Genomic DNA, 25778 nt, shown 5'->3' on the forward strand with positions numbered 1-25778 from the left:
CCCGGGGGCCTCCTCCCCGTGCAGAGGGCGTAGTCTGTCAACCGGCTTGAAGAGGAAGGAACGTTACAGCAGGAGCAATGCGAGACACGCGCTGGGAGGAGGAAACCCAATAAATTTAATATAAAACAGCACTTAACAATATCGTCGTATTTTTTTGTATTATTGTTGTTAATTGTAGTCAGATAAGTAATACCGCATCATGTCGGTACTGGCCCTGCAAGAGTATGAATTCGAGAGACAATTCAACGAAGACGAAGCCATCCGATGGATGCAAGAGAACTGGTAAGCTGGCTGCTGCAATGAAATTAAATGCATTTTATATTAACCACTTCCATGTAAATACTGCTACTTGGCATATAGACTGCGTCATTGTGGTCGTATTTTGAGGCAACGGTGGTAAAGGTAAATGTATTATTATCGTATTCGAATATAGGTATTATATGGAATGCGAATGAGTACAATGCCGCCTCACGTGCTGCTTGCATCCACTAAGCAAGGATTACATCTCGCAGTGTCCTCTTATTTATCCTATTATAGTCATCATCATCCGAAAATTGTTGTTTGCTGTAGCCGGCCTACATGACCGATAATTCACCTTTTATCTGGCCTAGATAAAGCGCCGTTTTGATGCACTACAGCTTGCCCATCTGAACCCAGATGATGTCTGAGAGCTTTAGATCAGTCACAGAACACTTCTGAATTCCCTCTCGGACAGGTCTGACCTTATGTTGTGATCCGCACGTTTGCATTTGTTTTTTTTGTCAGTCTATTCCTTCCTATTCCTGTGGCCGCTCACCAGCCTTGTCCTGGTATTGTAAAAGGGAATGGGTTGTTGTTTCCTGGGCGAGGAGAGAACCACATCCCTCCTTGGTTCTCCAAAGTCTCGACTCCATGTATATGTTATAATACTGAAATTAATGACTGGACATGTGTTGCAATGCAGCCTTGTTTATCAGATCATCCTGATAGAATGTACTTGGGAAGAAAACCCCCATCTATGGTGGTACACTGTGAACCCTTTTAATTTGTACACTCTAGTTCTCTAGAGTTACAAATGGATACAACCCTGAGGATTTTACTATGTAGGCTGTACCCTCCATGGCATGGCTAGTAACAGCTCTGACTGATTTATTCTGAATTAATCATGATGTTTAATGTTCTGAATTAAACATCACGGTCTGGTTTTGTGTGCCTCTCCACAGGGTCATAAGCCAGACTTTTAGTTCCCCATCAAGAATTAGAATTTGGAGCATGAAATCGGTCATAAGTGTAATTTTGATCCATGAGGATGCACAGTCAGAGAGATGATAGCTTTAGGCAAAAAACAACCACCATTAAGTCATAGTTAAAATGTTACTGATTTATATTGCTGAGCATAGACCTATAATGACACAGGATTGTTTGGAGTTCGCTCAATTACGTGGGAGAATATCTATTAAGTTAAACAATGCCTTTCATTCTGTAGCTTGTAGCAGGGAACTGTCCATAACACAGGGTACTGTCCATAATAACATGGGGTACTGAGAACTAGCCAATGAGATTCATCTTATGATGTCTGCTGACAGAGCACCAGCCAATGGGGTGGAAGCTGAGCAGTGCTGTGGCTGCGTGTTAACTGGGGTGTCAGAGTGAGGAGCAAGCACATGGCTGCAGATGGATGGAAAGACTTTCTGGGACAGGAGGACTCATGATGTTTTACACTGTCAGGGTGTCCTGGAATGATGGGATCTAAAATATTATATGTAATTTTAAAGCTAAAATCTGGCATGTATTTTAACAACCCTATATAGTTTATCAGTGAAATGGGCTGATCTACAACTTCACAAGAAGAGAATTTAAATGGATTTAAGGAAGCCAGGATTAATGTGGTTAAGAAAGTTCTTATTTGAACCAATCTGTGTGATGGAGTATGTTAACTCAATATGACTAGCGTATCTGCAGTTGTAGGGGGAGGTGTCTCTACTCTTCTGGTGTCAGACACTTACTACTTTGACAGTGTCCATAGAATATGGTCAGATTGCACACTCGATGCGTTGTTATTGTAGTTTGGCTATCTTTGCCAACTGCGTAAGCCATGTGCATTTATTGAACAGATTACGTTTTTTTCACCAGACCAATTGGGACATGGGGAAGCATTTCTCTGCTGGGAGAATGAGTCGGAGGACATAAGACTGATTGTAGCTTTAACTCATCCAATACTGTGCTGCTCTCTATCAGTGCTACAGGGTCATTCTCTTTCTCAAAGTGCAGTTCTCAGACTAGATTGACACATTCATTAGCCCTAGAAGAGCAGCATACCACAGTGCAAACGCATAGTGGGATGGCATGCACACTGCTTTTTCTGCTACAGTGCTGTGTCGACATCCCAGTTCAGAGCTGCGTGGCGATGTATTGCCATGTTAATTAATTTGAATAAATATAATTTCTTGTAATGTTATGTTTACCGTGTGCACATTTACAAAAATAGGAGGGGTGGATTGAAGAGACTGTGATGAAATATAGTTCAGTTTTCACGTCAATGCTTGCACTTGATGCGTGTCCACATACAGCTGCACTACAGATGACCTTAACCAGCCTCCAACAGAGCAAAAGGGGAACTTCAACACAACCTAATAGTGTGGGTGGGGGCTTTCTGTGTGTGTGTGTGTGTGTGTATCTGTCAGTCAGATTGAGAATATGTGGGCGTGTGCATTTTCGTGCCATCCAGTGAAGTGGGCACCAGGGTGTGGCTTCCTGGTTAGAATTTGTCATGTAAACTGAAAACTCAAGTTAGATTTCTGCCCCTGTGTGGTGTTAATGGCCAGTTGAGACTGACATCACCCAGCTTTTGCTATTTTAACCACTTTAAGCCCAATTTGATACGTATACTACTATACTAAAATGCCTGAGTGCTGCAAAGAGTTTTGAGATCTGTTATTTACCCGCCATTTTGTATTATATCAAAAACAGTTCAAATCTATCTCCGCCCAGGATCTTTGATCAAAATGCACAAAAACTTCTACACGTGAACTTTGGACCTATACGGACAAAACATCGTAGTACATTTTTTTTAAAGTGAAAAAATTAAGTTTCTTTTTATGAGCCAATGAAAATTGCTGTTTTGTGAAAATTCTTCTTCTGCCCCTAATGCATACATGCAGCGTCATATGCTTATGAAACGTTACTCCAATTGGCCGGGGGGAGTTCCTTGACTCATGGGGAACACATCTGTCACTTTTGACACTTTGACTATTTTAGCCAATTAATTTTATAAAGCTAAATTAGAACGGTTCACCCAAAGTCGATTATTGTTATTCAAATCGTCTATTGGTTATTTTTATTTTTTTCTAATTGATTAGTTCGATTGCACCCCTAGCTGTACGTGATGTCCAAGGCTGAGTCCTACTGTACATTTGCTGACAAAATGACGGTCACATGCATGTCAGAGATACTGTGGTGGATAGTCATTCAGGTCACTGGGAAGGGGCATGGAATTGATGGGTTCCATCTGTGCATTTGCTGGGGCATGAATGCACGCATTGCACGCACATCCAAACTATTTCAACAGGTGCCAAATCAATTAAATAGTAAGATTTGACAGTGTACTGTACACATTTGTACATCAATCTGTCATCTCTGTGCATTATCTTTCCTGGTGTTACATGGTCATAGGAGATGAACAGTAGGGGAGATGACGAGGAGGACAGAAGAGCTCAGTTTGCTGGCCAGTGGCCACTACAAGTACATTCATCATAATTACAAGACGTTAGACTTGCCAGGTTGCTCTTCATACTAACACATTGTCACAATTTAAAGAAATGAATGATAGAAAATTGAAGTGAAAGTTGAAAGTGAAAGTGAAGTGAGCGGTGCAACTGTATTGTTATAGACAGTTACTGTACTGTGCTCTGTATTGTGTACTGTGCTGTGCACTGTACTTTCATTATTTTTGGAAAAAATCTTTGAGAAATGGCAGTTACCGTGTGGGGGTCCCTGGGGGGTCCCCGGAAAATCCAGACCCCCAGGGGGGCGGCCCTGTTCCGGCGAACCTTCCCGTGTCCGAAACGGTCGAAATGACAGAAGAGTTACCGTGTTGCAGCTTTCCGTGCGCTGACACGTATAGGGACACTGTGTGTGTGTGTGTGTGTGTGTGTGTGTGTGTGTGTGTGTGTGTGTGTGTGTGTGTGTGTGTGTGTGTGTGTGTGTGTGTGTGTGTGTGTGTGTGTGTGTGTGTGTGTGTGTGTGTGTGTGTGTGTGTGTGTGTGTGTGTGTGTGTGTGTGTGTGTGTGTGTGTGTGTGTGTGTGTGTGTGTGTGTGTGTGTGTGTGTGTGTGTGTGTGTGTGTGTGTGTGTGTGTGTGTGTGTGTGTGTGTGTGTGTGTGTGATGTTCGCATACTGTAGCTTCGTGGTTGGCGGTTGCACGATTGCTTCATTCCATTCTTGCCCTCTTGGGACATGTACGGCACTCGCACTAGATACACCACGTGCAACCATAGAACACTACAGTAAGTAATTACAACTGTAGTGTAGAACACAGGTACACACACCTCCAGCACCAATTACAACTGCAACATCAAGGACAATTGTAGAGCAACTCCTCTAACACCAAGTACATCTGTAGAACAAGCTCACCTACATTACAAGAAGTAATGAGAGGTCGGCTGCCTAGAGTTGACCGGATAGTGCATTGACTATGTACTGTAAGGCGCAAAAGTTCCCCTGGTTCGATTCCGGCTGGTGTTGCCTGTCCTTGACTCCATCCCTCTCTCTTCCCTCAGTCTCCTGTCTCTATTATATCTAAATAAAATGGCAAAAAGCTGCCTAAAATAAATGTGTAAAAAATGTAAATATGTAATGCTGACAGTGACAGCTCGGATACTATTTCTGTGATCATAGAAGAGGTAGGCTGTACTGAAACAAACACATTTCCATATGGGATAGAATCAATCTGCTAATAACCTTCATGATCTTAAGTTCAGGGAGTAAACCTGATATACTACATCCTTGTGTGTGTGTGGTGTTGATTTACAACACTACTTCAAGCTGGCTGTTTTCCTTTCAGCAGAGACAAGATCTAGTGCCGAAATGAGCCGCTGTGCAAAGTAACTTCTATTTGTTTCAGTCTTTAAATCCTCAGTTATCAATGATTTACAGCAGAGGCTCTCAAATGATGGGTCAGGACCCCAAGTAAGGTTGTGGGGTGGTGAAGGTGCACATTGACAACTGGAGATTTTTTTTTGTCCTTCCTTACCGTTAAGAGGTAATTCAGCTGAAAATTATGTTTTACATTTGTTTTACAAATCAGACTATTAGTATACCTGTACTGCACTTTGTTTTGGTATTGGCCCTTTCTGTGGACCTTCTAAAGGTTTTTATGAACATTGTACTTGGTTATTGTAATGAAGGAGGGTTAATGTATTCCAGACGCTGAGTCAGTTGTCGGTGAGAAAGCGTCTCATGTGGCGAGCGTCTGCAGTCTGACGAGGCTGGAAGTTCAGGTGTCGCATTGGGAGGAGATGGCTTTGTAAGATTAGTCCACTGTCTGTCGTGTCCAGTTTCTTAATTGTCCACTGGTCTAAATGACTTGGTGTTCCTACAGCTCTGCCAGAGAGTGGACCATAACACACCCTATATTATCAGTAAGGAATTACAAGCTTTCATTCCTATGTTATATAATAAGCATCACATAGTAAGTGCTTCTGACTTGACTGCCTGCTCTAACGAACACAGCTGGTGTTTGCAGGTGGGAAGCCAGCAGAGGATTGTGTCCATGTTGCTGCACTATGGCTCCTACTGGTTGGTGGGGTACATGTGTTGGTTGAGGGAGGTTACCCTGGGAAGATAGTTTGAACCTCTGTGTGCATTATGCTGAATTTACACTCTGGAGAATGACAGGACTCACTATAAACAGATGTTGTTCAACTGGCAACTGAGTTTGACGTATTGCGTCTCAATCTCAGTGTTTGTGTGTCTGCTTGCATTGGTTTTATTCCAACCCTTTCACAGCAATTTCAACTCTAATGGCACACTAGTCGGCGACGTGTGAGGCCACCAACTGCTCAGCCTGGTAGTTACGAGCCTCAAGGCCTTGTATGTGTGTGACTATGTGTGTATCAAAAAATGTTATAGGTATTTTTACTACTGGTTCCGATAGTCAATCACTTAAGTATTATGTTCATAATCCTTGGACAAGTTGAATGCCATGAATTCTAGACTGTCATAAAGGCCTTGTCTGTGGGAGTAGACATACTGCCACATGCAGTTGGTTGACGGTGATTGGTTCTGACTTTGCCCTAAGGTCTGCCCCGGACTCTGCCCTAAAGTAATATGGTTCATACTGTGAAGGTTATGAGTGTGTGATGGCTTCAGTGACCAGGCGCTTTCAGGGGGTCGCAGTGACTAACCTGGATGTCAACAGACTGAAGTAACAAGCGGAAACACCAAAATGTTCAGTGACACTGAACTCTATTTACCCCTCCAGCAAATTTGATTGCCTGTGTCTTCTTCCTAATAACAGTTGTGATTTAACATAGTATGTCATGCTGCTATGGCAACCAGTTGTAAATCTTTATGCAGTCTCTGTTGCAACACTATTCTGTATAAAACCAGAAAATGCATATGTGTAAAGAAATGCAGCTAATCATTGTTTTGTACTTACTTATAAGGGAAATATTTATATAAATCATGATTGCTATTTGGAGACAACAGACAACCCTACTGTAAACGGTACAGAAAGTAAGGTCCAGGGGCTCTCTGTGTTACAGTACTTGAGGGTTCCAAATGAACACTTACAGACACTTACAGACTTACAGAGTCTGTAACTCTTGACTATGTACAAATGGAACACAATTTGGTTCCATTTTGTACACTCTAGGAGTTAGGCTGGTCTGAGAAATTAAAAAGGTTGAGAAGCACTGTCATTATTTATTGTATAGCAGACGTGAAAGTCCACATATCAGCTCTGACAGTGTGATAAACCGGTTCTGGAAACGATTCCAAATGGGATGGAACCCATTCCAGTTCCTCAATGTTGGATCCGGTTCCTCCGGTTCTGGATCCCAACCCTAGCTCTAGCTTGCGTCTGAAGTCCTCCACTTTTGCCTACAGAATAATATAAAATTCAAAACGGTACAACCCTACTGTAAAACCCTGATAGTTTTCCTAAATTGATGAGATTTAAACACGCATTTGCAGTCAAAATTACCTTGTCATAAATGGTGTAATCAATCTGCATAGCATTTGGAAATGGCACTGCAAAACGTTATGCTGAAGAAGTGCTCCAGATACTGGAGAGGGATTTGAAGCACAGAAACCATGATGTACAGTATGTTCTGTCTGTCAGATCTGGTCAGACTGGCAAGGACAGACGTAGAGAAAAGCACGTTGGGTGTGTGCAAGCACAATGCACATATCTGAGAGTATGTGCATCTTTCTGCATGTCTGTAATATTAATGACAAATAAATGCGTGCAGATGAAACGGCACTGGGAAGTTACAGATTTTTGTTTAGAAATCATTCTACTGTCATGTGATTAAAAAAAATCACATGACATTCTGTTCACTTTGTTTTGAGACACATCATCAACGTCAACAATGATGGTTACCACGGTACCACCTAACAAAATGGTTTAGGTTTACTGACTGGGCCTAAATGTATAAACCTGTACCATTTTGACCTGTGAGTACTTAATCTGTCTCAACATATCATATCAGAATGTGACCTTTTAATGTTAAGGTACCTTAAATCTGTGTAAGAGGAGTGGTTTCAGAGCTTTGTGTTAACTGACCTGTGATCAGGGTGGGTCTGTGTAAACACTGTAATCTGTGGTATCTCATATTTACATTGCAGTATTACTGTAATGTAAATACCGGTATGTAGGTAAGTAGTTTGAGGCATATTTTATCTACACAGCAGCACAGAGAATTTAGGTAGTACTGAGCTACTTAACCGTTTCCGTCCGTAGGACATAGCCACACGTCCTAGGGAATCCAATCGAGGGATGCATTGGACGTGTGTACACGTCCTAGCGCATCCTCAATGATATCAGGCGAGGGGAGAATATTCAGATTCTTTTCCTTTTTTTTTTTAATTTATTTTTATTTTACAGACGGACACTCGGCCACCGTCATATTAGCTTACCGTTCACTTAGCTGTTAGCGTGGCAGAAAGAATGCCTCGTCTCTCCTAATCCAGGGTGGTTTTGATCTGATGGATATACTAGGCGCTTAATTTCTGACTTCAACATGCCTCTCGTTCAATATATTAAAAATATCTGCCGGAGTACACAAGTGAATGCTTATTAATGTTATTATTCATTTTCATGTAACCTGCATTCTTGTATTACTCTCTCTCTCTCTCAACTTGACACTCGCTCCCTTTCTTTTCTTTCTTCCACAAAAAAAGCTTCCACAAAAAATATTTCACCCACTGTTTTACACCTGTAAACATGTGATGTGACAATATAGATCATTCTGATCTGTAACAATCTATCATTGCCTATAACAATGCATTCGTCCCCGCAGATAATGGCCATAAACATGCTCGACACGATGATATTTCAACTCGCATCTTCCTGGTGGCTTTTGTTTGTGTTTCACCTGGCTACAAAGCATTCATGGTGTTCAGCAGTGCAGTGCTCATGATATTGACTGCAGTTGGAATAGGTTAAAACGTTGGAATAGGTTAAAACGTCATTTCAAATGGACTGACTGAGACCTGTGGCTTTTAGTCCTGGTTCGGGGCCCGCGTCTTCAGTTTCGGGTGGATCTGTGCTACCTACGAAAGTACGAATCATTAAATGGGTTGGCCCCAAACTATCAGTTGACCAGTTGCTTCTTGTTGTCCCAAGGTCAAGGTTGAATCACCGGGGAGATTATGCCTTTGCACTCCCAAACTAACAAGTTCCCTCTATGTTGGGCTTGAAAAATGAGTAAATGCGCTTTATTATAAACTATACATTTATAACGTGTGTGTACACAAAGTGCAGTGTGCACGTTTGTGCATGCAATGCATACTTAAGCATGAATTGTTTCATTCGGAATTTCATATAACAGTTGAAATTATTTTCATAATTATTTCAGCTGACTGTCGATTCTGTCTTCAGAACATTTTAGACTAGTTGGAACCTGTAATTTTACACCAGGATGACTCAACACTTTAATATCACTTTTCTTCACTCTTTGCGCGCACGCACGCACGCACGCACACAGAACCATCCTTGCAGAGCCAAGTGTTATGTAAGAGGCAGAATCTCCTGTCAGGCTAACGCTGATCCAACTTCTACAGCAAGTTGGCTAATGGCTTTAATCGGTCAGTCAGGGAGGGGCTGCGGATCAGCTTGTAGTTCTGTCCGTATGTTTGTGTATATAAGATTTATTTTTACAGTCACAAAACTAGAGTTCAGGCAGCTACGTACACTGTATGTTGTACATGTACAACTATTTGTATATCCCAGTACCAGTTTTCACAGCAGTTGCCTTTGCACTCCCAAACTAACAAGTTCCCTCTATGTTGGGCTTGTCTTTGTGTTTTTATTGTGGTGTTTTGTGGGTTGTTAGTCAACTGTTTATAGAGTAAATGCGCTTTATTATACATTTATAACGTGTGTGTACACAAAGTGCAGTGTGCACGTTTGTGCATGCATTGTTTCATTCGGAATTTCATATAACCGTTGAAATTATTGTCATCATTATTTCAGCTGACTGTCGATTCTGTCTTCAGAACATTTTAGACTAGTTGGAACCTGTAATTTTACACCAGGATGACTCAACACTTTAATATCACTTTTCTTCACTCTTTGCACACACAGACACATACATACATACATACATACATACATACATACATACATACATACATACATACATACATACATACATATATATATATATATATACACACCTATTCTTACTATACATCAACGGTATGAGTGCCGCCTGTAATTGCAAATTGTTCCTGTTTGCAGATGATTCAGCTCTCCTGATATCGAGAGAAGACAACTCAGGTTGAGGAGATGCTCAGTTCAGAACTAAACAAAATCCGAACATGGCTACTGATAACAAACTCTCATTGCATCTTGGTAAAACAGAATCCATTGTTTTTGGGTCTAACCATTCCCTTAGTAGGGTAAATGATTTCAATATCAGAATTGACGACGTTGTAATCTCTATCAAAAATGAGGTCCCATATCTGGGCTGTATCCTGGACAATAAGCTGACGGGTGAAGGCATGGCAACAAGGGCGATCAAAAAAGTAAATAACAGAGAGTAACAAGAGGGCTCTCAGGTCTTTAGCTGGAGCTCTTATTCAGCCCATATTTGACTACACATGTACCTCCTGGTTCTCTAACATCTCAATGTCACAAAAGACGAAGCTTCAAACCTCCCAGAACAAACTAATCTGACTCATTCTAGGCCTAGGGCCCATGACCCACCATTGTGCAACGCATTTTGATGACATAGGATGGCTCTGGGTAGAAGACAGAGTCAAGCAGTTGAAAATGGGACTGACATTCAAAATTGTAAATTCAGCCCTGCCCTCTATGCCCTCAGTGACCATTTATTTAACTGATTACCTCACAAAGGTGAGCAACTCCCACAGCCACAACATTAGAGGGAGCATAAATTATGATCTGGTGCCACCCACATTTAGAACTAATATATCCACTTTCCACAGCACTGCCACTCAGGTGTGGAATGCTCTGTCCCCTTCCCTCAAAACAAGCAAATCACTGGCTTCCTTTAAAACCGGTCTGAAGGTATGCCCATATGATGACCACGGATATGGTCTAAACGTGTGGAAAACGTATTTTTCATTTCACTACACCTTTAACTGTACCATGTACCGTTTGCATTTTCTATTGTCTGATCAAATAATACCGGTACTGAGGATTCTTGAGTGCTGCTGGTTAGGCGGGTAGTTGACCGAACCAGAAAAGAGTATTTTTTGCAATGCAATTTAGCTCATTTCAGCATACATGCTATCTTCAGAATAAAGTACCACTTTTATTGTGAAGGCATGTATGCTTTTGGAGGTATATTGCAGTGTGATAGATTAATTTCTCTTGTCCAATGCACTTTTCCAAAATGTGTGTTCTAAACGGTTCTATTCATTTTGTTACATAGTTAGTTTACCAACCTTGTAACCGGCCAAGGCCAACCTTATTTTTTGGAGTGCTGACAGGAGTTTATAAATCACAAAGTCATCTGTTCAGACATTATGTTCCTTTATGTCAGGCCATGCCCACCCGCTTTTTTTGGCAAATCAATATGAAAAGTTAATTGCTTCCTTGGCCCAGGACCAACCTGTTGTACTGTGCCGCAATCCGTTCATAACTGCACAAGATAACCTTTGAACAGACGGACAGACAGATGTGTGAGGTAATAATGAGAGGACTTGTCTTGCGGGCCAGATTTCACAATAATTTAATATCCTGTAGTAGTGGGCCGTATCATGGACTTATTTGGAAGGCCATTCGCAGTATAGTATGGTATAGTAAGGAATGAGAGACCCCTACCTTACATAAACCTTTTATTACAGCCTGTTGCAGAACTCTAGTACTATGATTTGAACAGTGGCTTCTTCAGCTTCAGTTTAACTCTTCCCAGTGGTTTTGTGTTCATGCGGCAGACAACCAGAGGGGAAGATATCGAGGCAAGCATCACATCACTGGCTCTGTTTGTTTAACAAACACACACACACACACACACACACACACACACACACACACACACACACACGTACGTACGTCACACAGTCATCGCCAATGTCCCGCCTTGTGAAAAGAACCATACAGAGAGAGCATTTGGCTCCTTGCTGGTATTTCACAAACCACATTGGAATGGTTGGTGGTTTTGATTGAGTTTAATATTTGTATTAATTGATTCATGAATTAATTAATTATGTTTATGTAGGCTATTTCAGAATAATATGTCCATAATGTCACAGCTTATAGGAAATTAAATATTTATATACAGTTCCTATAAGCGTACACAGGGTTCACGCAAGTCAGGAATACACCCCCATCCGCTGTGCAATACTCATGTTATCTGAAGTATATACCGTAGTAGTATATAGTAAGGTTGGGCGATATAGCAAAATTTTCCTATCGCCCATCGTCTGGCCAAAAATCGCAGATGGACGATATATTCGTATTTACAGTTTACAGCGGGTCGCGAGTCGAAAAAAAGACGAATCCACAAGCTCTCAATGCGTCGCGCCAGCAGTGTGTTGAGAGCTTGTGGATCTGTCTTTTTTATTTTTTGTGGCTTTCGCCTATATTTTTTTTATAGGCTGACAGGAAATGGGGTGACATGCAGTAAAGGCTGTTGGGATCGGGAGTCGAACCCGCGGCACACTGCCAGACTTGGACCACTGGCCAAGGTGCCCGGACCGCTGATCCACGGCCCAGGCCAGATCTGTCTTTTTTTTTTTGAGAGCTTGTGGATCGGTCTTTTTTTCTCAATGCATTGCAAACGGCTCTGCGGCGCCGTTTGCAACGCATTGAGAGCTTGTAGATCTGTCTGTCATTGACCACGTACACAAACCCCGACACCAGTGCTGCAAAAACAAACTTGTTGAGAACCGCAGACGCGACCGTCTCTGCAGTGCCGTTTGCAACACGTTGAGAGCTTGTAGATCTGTCTGTTTTTGCAGCACTGGTGTCAGGGTTCGTTCACATTGTCAATAACAAAATAACCTAGATTACAGGCGGAGATGAGATGAAGTGAAGTACAATCAGTGCGTTGAATCAGCACCAACAAGCTAACACCACCACCACTGTTAGCTTGTTGTTGCTAACGATTTGTCACTCATTTGTCTTTTTCCTTTTCTCTCTTTTAATTTTTCCCCCCCGACTTCACGGGTCGCGCATTGGGTTGTGATGAGACACGAGACAGCAGTGTGCATTCTGGTGTGACTGTATATTATTAAACTGCATGGGTCCGGAGCGTAAACAATACTGTACAGTAGGCTACATTAGCCTCCCTCTGTCCCAGCCTGAGCCTACTGTATGTGGCTGCCAGAGTGAGAGCTGAGCGGACTGAACTTCCCCCGATGCTGTTGCTGGGACTCTGGGAGCATGCCATTATAACGAGGAGGGGGTTTCCACTTTCCACCCGGCCGCTGTTACGACTTTGCTGGCCCAAATTGATTCGCATTTTGCTCGCACTTACATTATTTTGCTGTAGGTTAATATTATTTTGCAAAAGAAAAAATCGCAGTGAAAAATCGCCTAATAAAAATAATCGGCGATTGGACTCGTAAAATCACGATTGACAATAGATTCGTATCGTCACCCAACCGGCCAACCCTAGTATATACTATATAGTATGCTACTCATCATACCTGTTGTCAGCTCCACGCGCATTGTGCTTTGCGCCGCCGCTTTTGTTGCCTGCGGCATCCTTCATCCATGAGCAAAGAACTCGTACTTCATGTTCTGTTCCATTGCCACCCACTTATATAGGCTAGAGGCTACGCAACACAAATCTCAACCAGTTAGTGAAGCTGACAGACAGACCCTTTTGGGAACCACTCCCGTTAAGATGTAGTACTGTGGCTACTGTTGCATGTGACTCATACTATTTCTCTTTATGGCATTTTGTTTGAAGTGGTTACATACGTATTTAATATAGATTATCATCACCCAGGCATTCATTGATGTATCAGTCTGAGCCATTAGGGGAGGACTACGCACCCACCCAGTGACCATTCAAGGCTGGTGGTAACCTATAATATATTCATCACATTTATACTCAGTCTAGTCTTATAGTGTATAGTGACATCAACAATGAGGAGAAAATGGAATTTGATCAACACAGCAGTTGTGGCAGCCATCACAGTTACTTGCAGTGGTGGTCACTGGTGATGATTTTTGTCTGCCCTAGGGCTGATATCAGTTATCACCCTAAAGGCTGGCTATGTAATTACAATTAAGCCATTTACGTCATGTTTCAGGCAATATTTGTCCAAGGACCGTATTGGTTTATAACTTTAAAATTTCCCGGTATTGAGCCGATACCAGTTTACACAGTGAATACTGGACTGTGTTGGCGCTGTGTGTGCCTGGGTTAGTGGGTTTACAGGAGGACTCAGGGCTATGGGGACATTCAACTTCTCACCTCACATCCCCTCTTATCTACTGCTTCTGACCTTCTCTTCCGCACCACCCCTCCCTCGCCCACTCCATACTCCTTGCATCCTCACCTTCACGTTCTTCCTCTCCACAGTTCACAACGTCTTCTCCTCTTCCCATCCTCCTGTGGTCCTCAATCCCCTTCCTCACTTCCCAAATGAAGAATCTCTGACTTGGTGCTTTTTCATTTTGTGCTGCCTCTGTCAGTCGTTAACGTTGGGTTTAATAGTTTTTATGGAGACAGACTGTAGGAACGCTGTGAGGGAGAGAGTTGAAGGGAGACAGAAAGGCGGACAGTAAGAAAGTTGAGAGGGAGACCGACAGACAGTAGGAAAGTTGAGAGGGAGGCCGACAGACAGTAGGAAAGTTGAGAGGGAGGCCGACAGACGTAGGAAAGTTGAGAGGGAGGCCGACAGACAGTAGGAAAGTTGAGAGGGAGGCCGACAGACAGTAGGAAAGTTGAGAGGGAGGCCGACAGACAGTAGAAAAGTTGAGACGGGAGACACATGAGAGACAACTCAGGGATTCTGTGCTAAGCCAAGAAAGCTCACGTGATTCCAGAGATTGGGTGTTGATGATGAGGACAAGTTGATGACGTTTAGCTTTCATTTTGTATAGCAAGAGCAGTTGTGGCTTCTGTCCAGTGATGGTTCATTTTGGAAAACAGAAAATCACAATAACGTTTGCAAAACGCAGTGGAATGTAAATCCCATGCTGCAAGACTCCCTGCAAGATAAGTAAATAAAAAAATTGTAGTTTGTTTGCTCATGTAAAATCCAATCGCCCACAATTATGAAACCTTGTCACACGCACGCGCATGCACCTCCTTACCACCACTTCTTAATCTCAAAGTCCTTAGATCTTCTACAATAACTCTAACCTTTGCCCCATACTCTAATCCTAAACCTTACCCCTAAATGGCAAATTCAGCCCTAACCCCAACCTTCAGTCATTGGCCCCTGAACAATAGTCCCTTTTGGTCCCCACAAGCATCAAGATAGTATAACAAGGTAGACATGCACACAAATGTTGAAACAGGAGCATGATCGCTGAGTACATGTGACTTCTGTCTAAATTAATGAGGAATGAGTGAATTAAATTAAATTTAGCGGCAGACCTCTTCATTTGAGACATTTGCAGCAGGCAGGGCAGTGTAGAAGGCTAGAAGCAGCCCAGCTTGTACTGGCCACAGTGGAGCCATGATGAGAATTCACACTGATGTCTCAAATAGATCTGTGACTGGGAGGCATAGCTAGGCTCTGCAAAGACAACAGCCCTCCCTCCCTTTTCTCTCTCACGCACGCACGCACGCACACACACACGCGCGCACATTTACCATTTTTGACCATGCCCCAGGCTCTTTACACCTTCAATGCAACACTTTATTCACCCCAAGAGTGTAAAATTGTACTCTTGCAGTAAGCCATATATTCATACAAATAGTGTGTGTGTGTGGTGTGTGTGTGTGTGCAAAATAGGGAAGCCAGACTGAAAGTGGTTAAATGAATGCTCCGGATTTTACTATGTTCTCCTCTGACTGACTGTTCACTCCCCACTCCCGTAAGTTTTAGTTTACCTGCAAAACGTATGTAGAACAGAGAGGACAAGGATAGAATTGAAAACAAGAAAAAGAAACTCCCAAACCAACTCGCCTCAAAACGAAAATCAATTGTTTGTCTGAACTTATTAATGAGGAAAATGTCCTTGAAAAGCGGACATAATTAATGCTTTTCAGTTTTCACACAAGAAGAAACATGCAAGTTAATGTGTGTAAAATGGTGCATTTATATAGCGCCTTTATCCAAGGCGCTTTACATAGATTGTGCATTACATTCACACACACACACACACATTCATACACCGATGGCGGCGGAAACCATGCAAGGCACCAACTAGCACATCAGGAGCAACTAGAAAAAGTGCCCTTCTGGGCACAGGTCTCCACCAGGAGGATAGGACTGTGTGAGATGTTTGGCAAAATGTTTAGGAGTAATATAAACATGTTTGCCTTTGATGGCAATTGGATGATTTGAGGCATTTTGTTCCAAAAATGTGTTTTGCAAAAATCAACCTGTTGGTGGCGCTATAACAGGCCAATGTGAAAAGGGTGAGATATATTCCTCAGCCTAGTAAGAAAATGTGTGAAAGATTTCACGTAAATTGCATGCTGCGTTCATGATTTGAGGCTTTTGTTCAAAACGGGGCAATCTTGCAAACTGTGAAAGCCAATTATAGCCAATTAGGATGGAATATGAAATTTCGGACAGATCCGACTTGAGCACATGACCATAGAGATACTGTGTAACGATTTGTGAGATTGTTGGACAGAATCTGGAGGAGTAATATCCAAAAATGTGTTTTACAAAAGTCGGCCTCCTGGTGGCGCTATAAAAGGCAGATGCGGAAAATGCAGGTCAAAGGTTTGTCCTTGGCCTCTAGGGAGTGTGCATGCAACGTTTCACGCAGATCGGTGCAGTTTTAGGTAAAAAATTTGAAAAGCTGCCTCATGGTGGCGCTATAACAGGCCGTTCTGGAAAATGCGGGGCAGAGGTTAATCGTTGGCATCCAGGGAGTGTGTGTGCAAAGTTTGGCATCGACCGGGTTAACGGTGCCGGAGATTAGCTGGTAACGGACGGACGGAAGGACGGACGGACGGACGGACGCACACACACACACACGGACGGAGTGCAAAACATACTCTCTCCCCATGCCTTCGGCCTGTTGGAGACAATTAGGGGTTCAGTGTCTTGCTCAAGGACACTTCGACACTAACTCTGGGGGAGCCCGGGTTCGAACTGGCAACATTGCGGTTACCATCCGGCCACTCTACCCCTGATCCACCGCCGCCCTCTAGTTGAGGGCAAAGAAGTGCGTGTTTTTAAAGGGAAGATAATGATCTGAACCCTGCCACTGTACTGCCCTCCGTGACATCGAACATCATGCCATGTATCGCACGGTGACCCTGGCATTTTTTAGTTTTCAATCAAACTGGAGGACGGTGTAAGGAGGAATGCAGGAGACTGTTGTCCAAAGGCCCACTGTCTTGTCCTGTCCTCCTTGGCAAAGTAGGCCAGCGTCCCTGACTCCCTGTGTGTCCCTCTGTTCTCCTTCTCCTGCCAGAGTGGTCGGGGAACACTGATGTCATTCTGCAGTGCTGGCCCCGTTGTCATTCTGTGCTTTTGACTTTGACTGGGGCGTCTTTGTCCTTTGTTCAGTGGAGGTGGGAGGTCCGAATGGCTACTGTACAGGGACACTGAGGGACGTCCACCTACTTCCTGACAGTACAGATTTCACAATGGGATACATTGTCAGCCGCCAGTTAGATCCACTGCTTGGGTACTGTTTGGAATGGATAAATTACAGCTTAACTAATTTGTTGCTTCACTGTAGTTTATTCTCATGATAATAACAGTACAAGTAAGGTTAACTGTTATTGTTACATGCACAGTGAATCCTATTCATTCAGAGGAGGACATTGGTGTCATTTGGAGAGAGGATTGGATGTTAAATAGACCGTCCGATGCTAAACTGAAACCATTCTTTTGTCCATTGACCCTCAGATTGTTTTTAACAAGCTTTCTTCAACATCTTATCCATAGTCGACATTAGCTGCAATCCAGTTACTGTACACGCCTTCAGCCCTGGGAAATGCCCAGTGTAACCACAGTCCTCTAACGGTAGTCTTGCGTTAAGTCTTTACAGTCGCACAAATGTATCCTAATATAAATAGAAATCACCTAAGCATATATAGCTTGTTGCTTAGCAGGAATGGAAATAAAATCCTACCCTAAAATAAAATGTAAAGATATTTTAAAATATATTTTTTTGAACAGAAATGACAAATGATGGATTACGTCAGTGTAGTTCCAGACTCTATATAGCATTCGGAGATTGTGGAATAGTTGTCTGGCTACGCAAGACTAGTCACTGGGAGCTGCCCAGTACAGCAACCGCTGTTATCCAGCTTGTGTGATCATTTGTGGGTTAGGTGCCATGCTCAAGGTCGCATAATATCCCAATCCCATCACAAACTACCTCCACTAAACCTTCAGGCTACTGCTGCCCCAATTAATTCCTTCTCGGACTGTACAAGTGAAAACTGCTCGTTTCGGTGAAGCAGTGTTTTAGCAGCCAGTCTTACTCAGCATCTAGCCTGTCACACCACCACGCTCACACCACCTGGCTGTCAAGAGGCTGCTGAGTGCTGGGACTGCATTGGTTTTTATTCTGGTGGTTGGCAGGTGGCGTTTCAGTGTGGCTCCGCATGCTCATGATGCACAACAACACTCTCTGACAAGTTAATAAAAACAAACGCACCACAGTGCCTGAGTGGGCCGCAAGCAGCTACTGCAAATGTTTTTTTTTTAAATCCTGAATATGAATCCTGTATTTTATCCTGAGAACGTTTTCACTTTCAAGGGTTTTTATTGTCACCTGCTTACAATATAGATGTAATTGCAAGTGGAGCAGTTCTTGTACTTCCTCAATATTGTCGAATGTCGAATGATACAATAATTGTAATTCAATAAAAATAAACTATAAGAAAATGATATAGGTCAGAATAAAGTTAAATAAAATATCAAGGTATGGTGTACAATTGGCATACTGTATAGCTATTATAGTGAGAATAGTAATAAAGTCAAATAAAATAAAATCCAATGGGATAATCATTCAGCTGTGCTGTTTATGGTCTGTAAATGGCACGTTGCTAAAGGGCATAGTGGTCACTCAGCTTAGTTAAGTAGGAATGTGACTGGAAGGTTTCCAGGGGGAAATATCTTTAGAGGATGTGGATGAGAAATGTATTAATGTTCTCCGCTTCATGTGTATCTACTGTTGAAGATAATGCCCTTTAGCAAGGCATGTAGAACCCAACTGCTCCAGTGCAGTGGAGCTACTGAATAGCCAGTAATAGAACACTGTGGTTGTACTGGTAAGCGAGCAGGAATTAAACCAACAGTCCCCACTGAGATTATGAACCTCTGTATTTTAGATGAGACTTGACCAAAGAGATCGGCGTCAACACAGACATGAGGTGTCCAGATTGAGCACATAATGGCATGCTTGCTTATCTAAATCATCCCTGTCTTTAATTAATTCTCTTCTGTACATGTTTGATCACAGGAAGAAGTCGTTCCTGTTCTCTGCACTCTACGCTGCCTGTATCCTGGGAGGACGCCATGTTATGAAGCAGAGAGAGAAGTTTGAACTGAGGAAACCTCTGGTGCTGTGGTCCCTGACCCTTGCCGTCTTCAGGTGAGGAGGCTTCCATTTTCTCATTTAAAACCCCTTTATTGACGTAATTAATCACAAAATCCCCCACTACCGTTGACGTAATTGACGTAGTCATTATTTATTTATTTTATATCACACACTTTTTTTTGGCATTCAAATATGTCGTCAATATGATGCTTACGCATTGTGAGCTTGTAGACAACATTTGGGACACCATCTGGGACATTGCTCCACATGTCCCAGACTATTCTGTCTCCCAAACTGGAACAAACTTCCCATTCCACTTAGAACTGCAGATTCACTCCCAATTTTCCACCGTAGATCAAGTGCCTGTGGCACTTGATCTAGCCCTGGAACAACATATTTTCAGAGGGGGGGTCCGCAGCCAAAAACAGGTAATTCTAGGGGTCCTTGACGTGAAAAAGGTTGAGCACCACTGACATGGAAACATTGGTTTCTCAGAAAACTTTTACGATTTAGAAGACATTTTTTTTAGAATCGGCCTCGGGTCTAAATGGGTTAATTTCATAATTTCTTATTTATTAATGTACATGGCCAAATTATGTTTTATGTTTGTATTCCTATTTCTTATATCTAATTACTTGCGCATTGTGGTCGGCTGGATCAGAAGTGGTATGTATGGTGGTCGTGCCGTGGTCATATTCTATAACTTATAATTGGCTGTTTATGGTGACGTAATTAAGATATGTTTCAATGTCTGGTGGGCAAAAGGTTTATGTATGTATACATTCAAGTATAAACTACTTGAAAGTAGTACACTGTGGTCGGCTGTACCGAAAGTGGTATGTATGTATGTGTGGTGGTCATGGTGGTCAAATTCTATAACTTATAATTGGCTGTTGATGACGTAATTGGCTGTTGATGATGACGTAATTAAGATAGGTGTCAGATTACATACAAGTATACATACGTTACCTGTTACCCAACAAATATTGAAACTTATCTGAATTACGTCACCATCTGAAACCCGTAACTTTCAGCAGTACTCTGTCAAGTTGGCACTCGACAGAGTGCAGTTGTGGTTTGTGTGGACAAGATATGGAGAACAACTTTAAATGACTTATGTGTGAACGTATTGAACGGTCTGATTGAGTCTCGCTGTGTGTCTCTGCAGTATATTCGGTGCCGTGCGTACAGGGAGCTACATGACGTACATCCTGATGACCAAAGGACTCAAACAGTCCGTCTGTGACCAGAGTTTCTACAATGGACCAGTCAGCAAGTTCTGGGCATATGCCTTTGTGCTCAGTAAAGCACCAGAACTGGGTAAGTTCATTTACACATTTATTTTAGATTAACCAAACCTTACAAAGCTAGTCCGTTCTCTCACTTCTGGCTACAGTATTGAAATGTTTGAGACATCCATCCATTCATCTTCGGCCACTTATCCAGAGTTGGGTTGTGGAGCTAGTAGTTCAGCTAGAGAATCCTAGGCTTCCCTTTCCCCAGCCACGTTAGTCAGCTTTAACTGGGGGATCCCGAGGCGTTCCCAGGCCATCAGAGATTTAATCACCCCACCTGGTCCTTGGTCTGCTCCGTTGTCTCTTACCAGCTGTGTGTGCCTCCCTGGGGAAGCACCCAGGAGGCATCCTTGCTAGATGCCAGAACCACCTTAACTGACTCCTTTATACGCAGCGCTTTACTCCTAATTGACAGAATCTTTACCTACTAATTGACAGCTTCTCACTGTATCCTTTAGGGAAATGCCAGCCACACTCCTGAGAAAACCGTCCTCAGCTCACTGAACAGCGCTTTGACATTCTATCCATAAATATCACAAACAGGATAGGGTGACATTGTGCAGCCCTGACAGAGGCCAACCCCCTACCATCTTAGAATGAGTCCCAACTTTCTACCGAGGACACCAAGCCCCCAGTGAGGCTCTCCAATGTTGAAGCACTGGGCCCTAGTGGTAAGAGGTGGGACTGCAGGCAGACCCGTGGAGTTACGAGGAAACCAAAGATACAGTATACCATTAATTTTCAATGGAAGCCAGCGATGTGAACTTGTGAAGCTACAAAGCAAATCCGACGTTTGTAGCTGCTGCAAAAGATGCAAGGATACAATTTGATGTTGGCTGAGTTCAACTTCCAGCTGTAAAGATACAAACCTACAACTGTGCGAACCAATCCACAACCAATTATAAAAATCAGCTGTGCTGATTTGACTGAGCAGAGCCGGCTGAGAAGCTAGGGTAGCAGTTTTCATGGGACATTTGTGGTAGTGGCTAAATCTGGCATTAAAAAATTATGAATTTATATCGTTGTTTTTTAAGGGTGTTGTATAATTGCAATATTACACTCGAGGTGTGCTTTTCCTAGATTATAGCAACTTCAGTGACGCTTGCAGAACAAAGCGACACACACAGTGAATTTTTCTATCTTTGCATTTGCCCGTGTTGTTTTATGACACTTGTCTGTGACCTTGTTCAGCCAGGCATTCCTTTCTGAACTGTTCGGTGTTCAAATATCTCTTTGGTGTCTCACTCTCTCTCAAACACCCACTAACTGTTATTACATTTTTGTCCATCCCTCAATCTCCTACAAATGCAAATGTCCTCCTTTAGTCCAGACTGCTCGATGGGGGTGTACATCTTTCCTCTAGCAGGGTCTGGAGGGACTGTAGGGATTTTGTGTCTCAGACTTAATTTTCTGCCTGTGTAGTTCTTTTGTCTTTGTCCATTGCTGTGTTCACTGGGGGCACTGCACCCTGCCAGCTCCCTGGTTCAACCCTGAACAGGACCTCTTCATATGGGGAGAGGGGGTGGGACATAGCATGTGCTCAGTAAACCCCCAGTCGACACATCTAATATCTCATGTATCTTGAGTGCTTGTCAGAACTTAGTCTTGTGACCATTCTGTGAAATGTACTGTGATGAACGCAAAAGTGTTTATTTCAATAAACATAAATACAAGTACTGTACGTCTTCTACACCAAATTGTCAGCTTCAGTTTTATAGTGTCCCAATTTTGTCTGCAATTCTGGGACATTGGGCTAATATAGCTACCATTTTATGACACAGGATAGGTGTCCAAGGAATAAAGGTTATATATACATTATCATCTATCGATACAGTCGACACGACAGACAGACAGACAGACAGTGTCAGTGAGCACAGCTGTCCTGTGCTCTCATTGGCTGTAATACAGGACTTCTCTGGACGCGATTGCAACCCATTTCATACTGTACGATGTCCAGTCGGTCGACAGAGCAAAATATCAACCCTGCTTGATATTCAGAAACGGTCGGGAAGGCGTCGGCGAGCACTTTTATCGGCGCTATATCTTCTCGCAGAGCCTTTCTCACACAGCGAGCAAAACCTTGGCGATCGAAGCCCGATCGTGTGTCAGATCGGCAGTTTTGTCGGTGAGCGCCAAAAATGGTCCCCGACTCGGAGCAAATATCGTGGAGTGTGTACGAGCCATTAAGAGCTGGAAATATGGGCAGACTTCTGTTACTGACCAAACACTAATAATGATAACTATGGTTATATAGTGTCACACGCTCACACACGCACGCATGCATGCAAGTTAAGTCACGACTGGAGGCCTGGTAGATTTCCACTAGCTCATCAGTCAGTATGTTTGCTATCCTACAGTAATTACTAGTCAACACAAAATGAAGTGCATAGTTTAGCAGCCTGGTGCTGCATCCCTCCATGACCTAGATAGTCTCTAGGTTTCCCAACTACCCTTGCTTTTTAGCGTTTTAAGGTTTTATCAGTTAATATCTGGAGTGTTTTTGTTTGGTTCTACAATGTGGTACACTTGCACTCATTAATTGCTATGCATCAGGGCAATATTAAAGGGTATCCGCTAGTAATTCCGACGGAGCATTATTCCGACAACGTGGCTTCGCGTGCGGTTAGGGACAGGGTTAGTAATGGGGCGAGTCAGACCAATGCGCTGTCGGAATAATGACGCTGACCCATATTAAAGAGACCTCAGTAGACTGGCTAAAGTGGGTATCCACCTAGGGGCGCTCGGGGAGCAGTTAGTCATTGTCTTGCTCAAGGACGCTTCGACACAAACCCGGCAGGAGCCAGGGATCAAACGGGGGAAATACATTCTTCATTCAAGCCAGCATAATTGTTTTCAATGGGAGCGCCATATCGTAGCAGTCCTTACTCTTAGGTGGGAAAAAATGTTTTACACTGTGTGTACAATTGGTGGACACTCGGCCCATGCTTAAAATTAATCGATTTGTTTCATTGCTTCAGGTTATAGTCATCATGGCTTGGATTGGCTGCCATGAGATTTGTGCATTCCAAACATTCCTTGTGGTTTTCTGGCTGAAGTACACACCCAGGCCTTTACTACTTCTAATGGATTTCTTTTCTGCTCCCCTCTTGTCAAACCCCCATCTCTGCACCCCCACACCCCACCCCACCCCCCTCCCCTCCAATCCTCCTCCAGGTGACACGCTCTTCATCGTGCTAAGGAAACAGAAGCTCATCTTCCTCCACTGGTACCACCACATTACCGTACTGCTCTACTCCTGGTACTCCTACAAGGACATGGTGGCGGGCGGTGGCTGGTTCATGACCATGAACTACCTGGTTCACGCCGTCATGTACTCCTACTACGCCATGCGCGCCGCCGGCTTCCGTGTGTCACGCAAGTTCGCCATGTTCATCACGCTGACGCAGATCACGCAGATGGTGATGGGCTGCGTGGTAAATTACCTGGTGTACAATTGGATGCAGCAGGGCCAGGAGTGCCCATCACACATGCAGAACATTGTGTGGTCGTCACTGATGTACCTCAGCTACTTTGTGCTCTTCCTCCAATTCTTCATCGAGGCCTACTTCAGCAAGACCAGAGCTGCTCTTGTCATGGCGAAGAAGGGCGAATAAATGTTACGAAATTATTATTTTTTTAAGAGAAAAGAGAGGGGGGGAAAAAAAAGTTTTGCCATAGGTGGGAGGAGAATAGAAATGGATGAAAGGGAGGTAGATGCAATGGAGAGCAGGGACCAATGACTGCAGCAAATCGGTGAGCAGATGGAGGGGTGGTGTTGGTTGGGCGAGGGGGCCCTAGAAGTGGGCGTTATGGTGGGGTTGGGGGGTACTGGGGGGGGGTGGGTCGGGAGGGGAGTTTTATCGCTGATGTTTTGTGCTTTTAGCGTCATTACTAATGAGCAGATCCAAATCCGAGGGGGGTGCAAGTGCCCAGAAGGGGGGCACCTGAGAAGACAGCGCCCCCTGTGGTGGGAGGTCGTCACGACTCAGTGAGTTGTCCACCTGATGTTTCCATGTCTCCTTTTGAGTCACATTAAATTTCCTTTTTTTTCCCCTGAGGATAACAATAAAAAAAGTCAATTACCAGAAAAAGAAGGAACTATGTCTGCCAATAGTGTATTTTTACTTGATAAATAAGAATTAATTGATCATATGAAGACGGTTGAGTGTTCTCATTTTCTTGTACGCGTCTTTCTTCAATGTTGTTTGTTGGGTCTGTTTTTGATCTGTCAAAGAAAATGTTTGAGACACTGGCTGAGTGTGTTGACAGTTAAAGCTGCTATAAGCAATAATATGTCCAAATTTGAATGGCGATTAAATCGATTTGCCTGTCTACTTCCTGATTGGTTAGTCATTTCGACCTGGTTTTTTTCGACCAATGACAAAGCTTCTAGGAACATCTTTGAATGCAGATTGTGGCCCCTAGATGTGTTACAGAGACTAAATTATTTTTGGGAGTGTTTTACTCATTGTCTGAATACCAAAACAGTCATTAAAATTTGGACATATATTATTGCTTATAGCAGCTTTAAACAGCACTGAACTGCAAAACATGATCTTTTCTCAGGTCTTATCTCTTTCTTTATATAATATATGCATATCAGAAACGTTGGACCTGTTTAACATCAGTGCCGGTTAGCAATATACATGAAAGGCATTAAAGGAACAGCCAGTTCATTACATCCAGATGTTAAGAAATGAAGCAGTTTGGAGGAAGACATGTCTTGTGACCACAGTGGACGTGGTGCATGATGGGAAACCGATGCTGATCTATAGCTTATTGTGACGAAGGGAAAGTCACCCTGGAAAGTAACTTGCCATTGATTTCCAAAGACTAATTTTGAAGGAGTAGGAGCGGTAAAGAGGACCAGTGTTGGACACTGAATCATTTGTTGGAAACTGTTTGGAGTCATAGGCTAAACATATATGTTGAGCAACATGTAAAACAAAAAGAAACTTGCAATTGTCAAGACAGCTGTATTGACTTAAAAAATCAAAACACAAAAACATTAATGGTGTCTGTTCTGCTATTGTGCGTTTGCACTGTTATCAATGTATAAAACAAATGTTGGTGAGAATCTTTAACGTCTGAACAAAGAGTGAAAAAAACATCAAAACATCACTACTTGTGTTGTGTGATTATTTTTCTTCTGAGCTGTTCGATGACATT

At 42.9% G+C, this 25778-nt stretch overlaps 1 protein-coding gene across 1 annotated transcript; it reads left to right on the plus strand.

Moving 5' to 3' along the window:
• Window positions 1-25564, plus strand: elovl6 (ELOVL fatty acid elongase 6). Its single transcript, XM_079509845.1, has 4 exons — window positions 1-282; window positions 19237-19368; window positions 20483-20634; window positions 23784-25564. The coding sequence occupies exons 1-4, from the start codon at window positions 200-202 to the stop codon at window positions 24221-24223; spliced, it is 807 nt and encodes a 268-aa protein (XP_079365971.1). The 5' UTR covers window positions 1-199; the 3' UTR covers window positions 24224-25564.
• The last annotated feature ends 214 nt before the right edge of the window (window positions 25565-25778 follow it).

Source organism: Electrona antarctica (assembly GCF_951216825.1).
Source record: "Electrona antarctica genome assembly, chromosome: 1".
Lineage (NCBI taxonomy): Eukaryota > Metazoa > Chordata > Actinopteri > Myctophiformes > Myctophidae > Electrona > Electrona antarctica.

Coding starts and splice junctions, on each gene's coding strand:
- elovl6 (XM_079509845.1), top strand. CDS start 200: ATGTCGGTACTGGCCCTGCAAGAGTATGAATTCGAGAGACAATTCAAC. Junction 19,369..20,482: donor CTGACCCTTGCCGTCTTCAG/GTGAGGAGGCTT, acceptor GTGTCTCTGCAG/TATATTCGGTGCCGTGCGTA. Junction 20,635..23,783: donor CAGTAAAGCACCAGAACTGG/GTAAGTTCATTT, acceptor ATCCTCCTCCAG/GTGACACGCTCTTCATCGTG.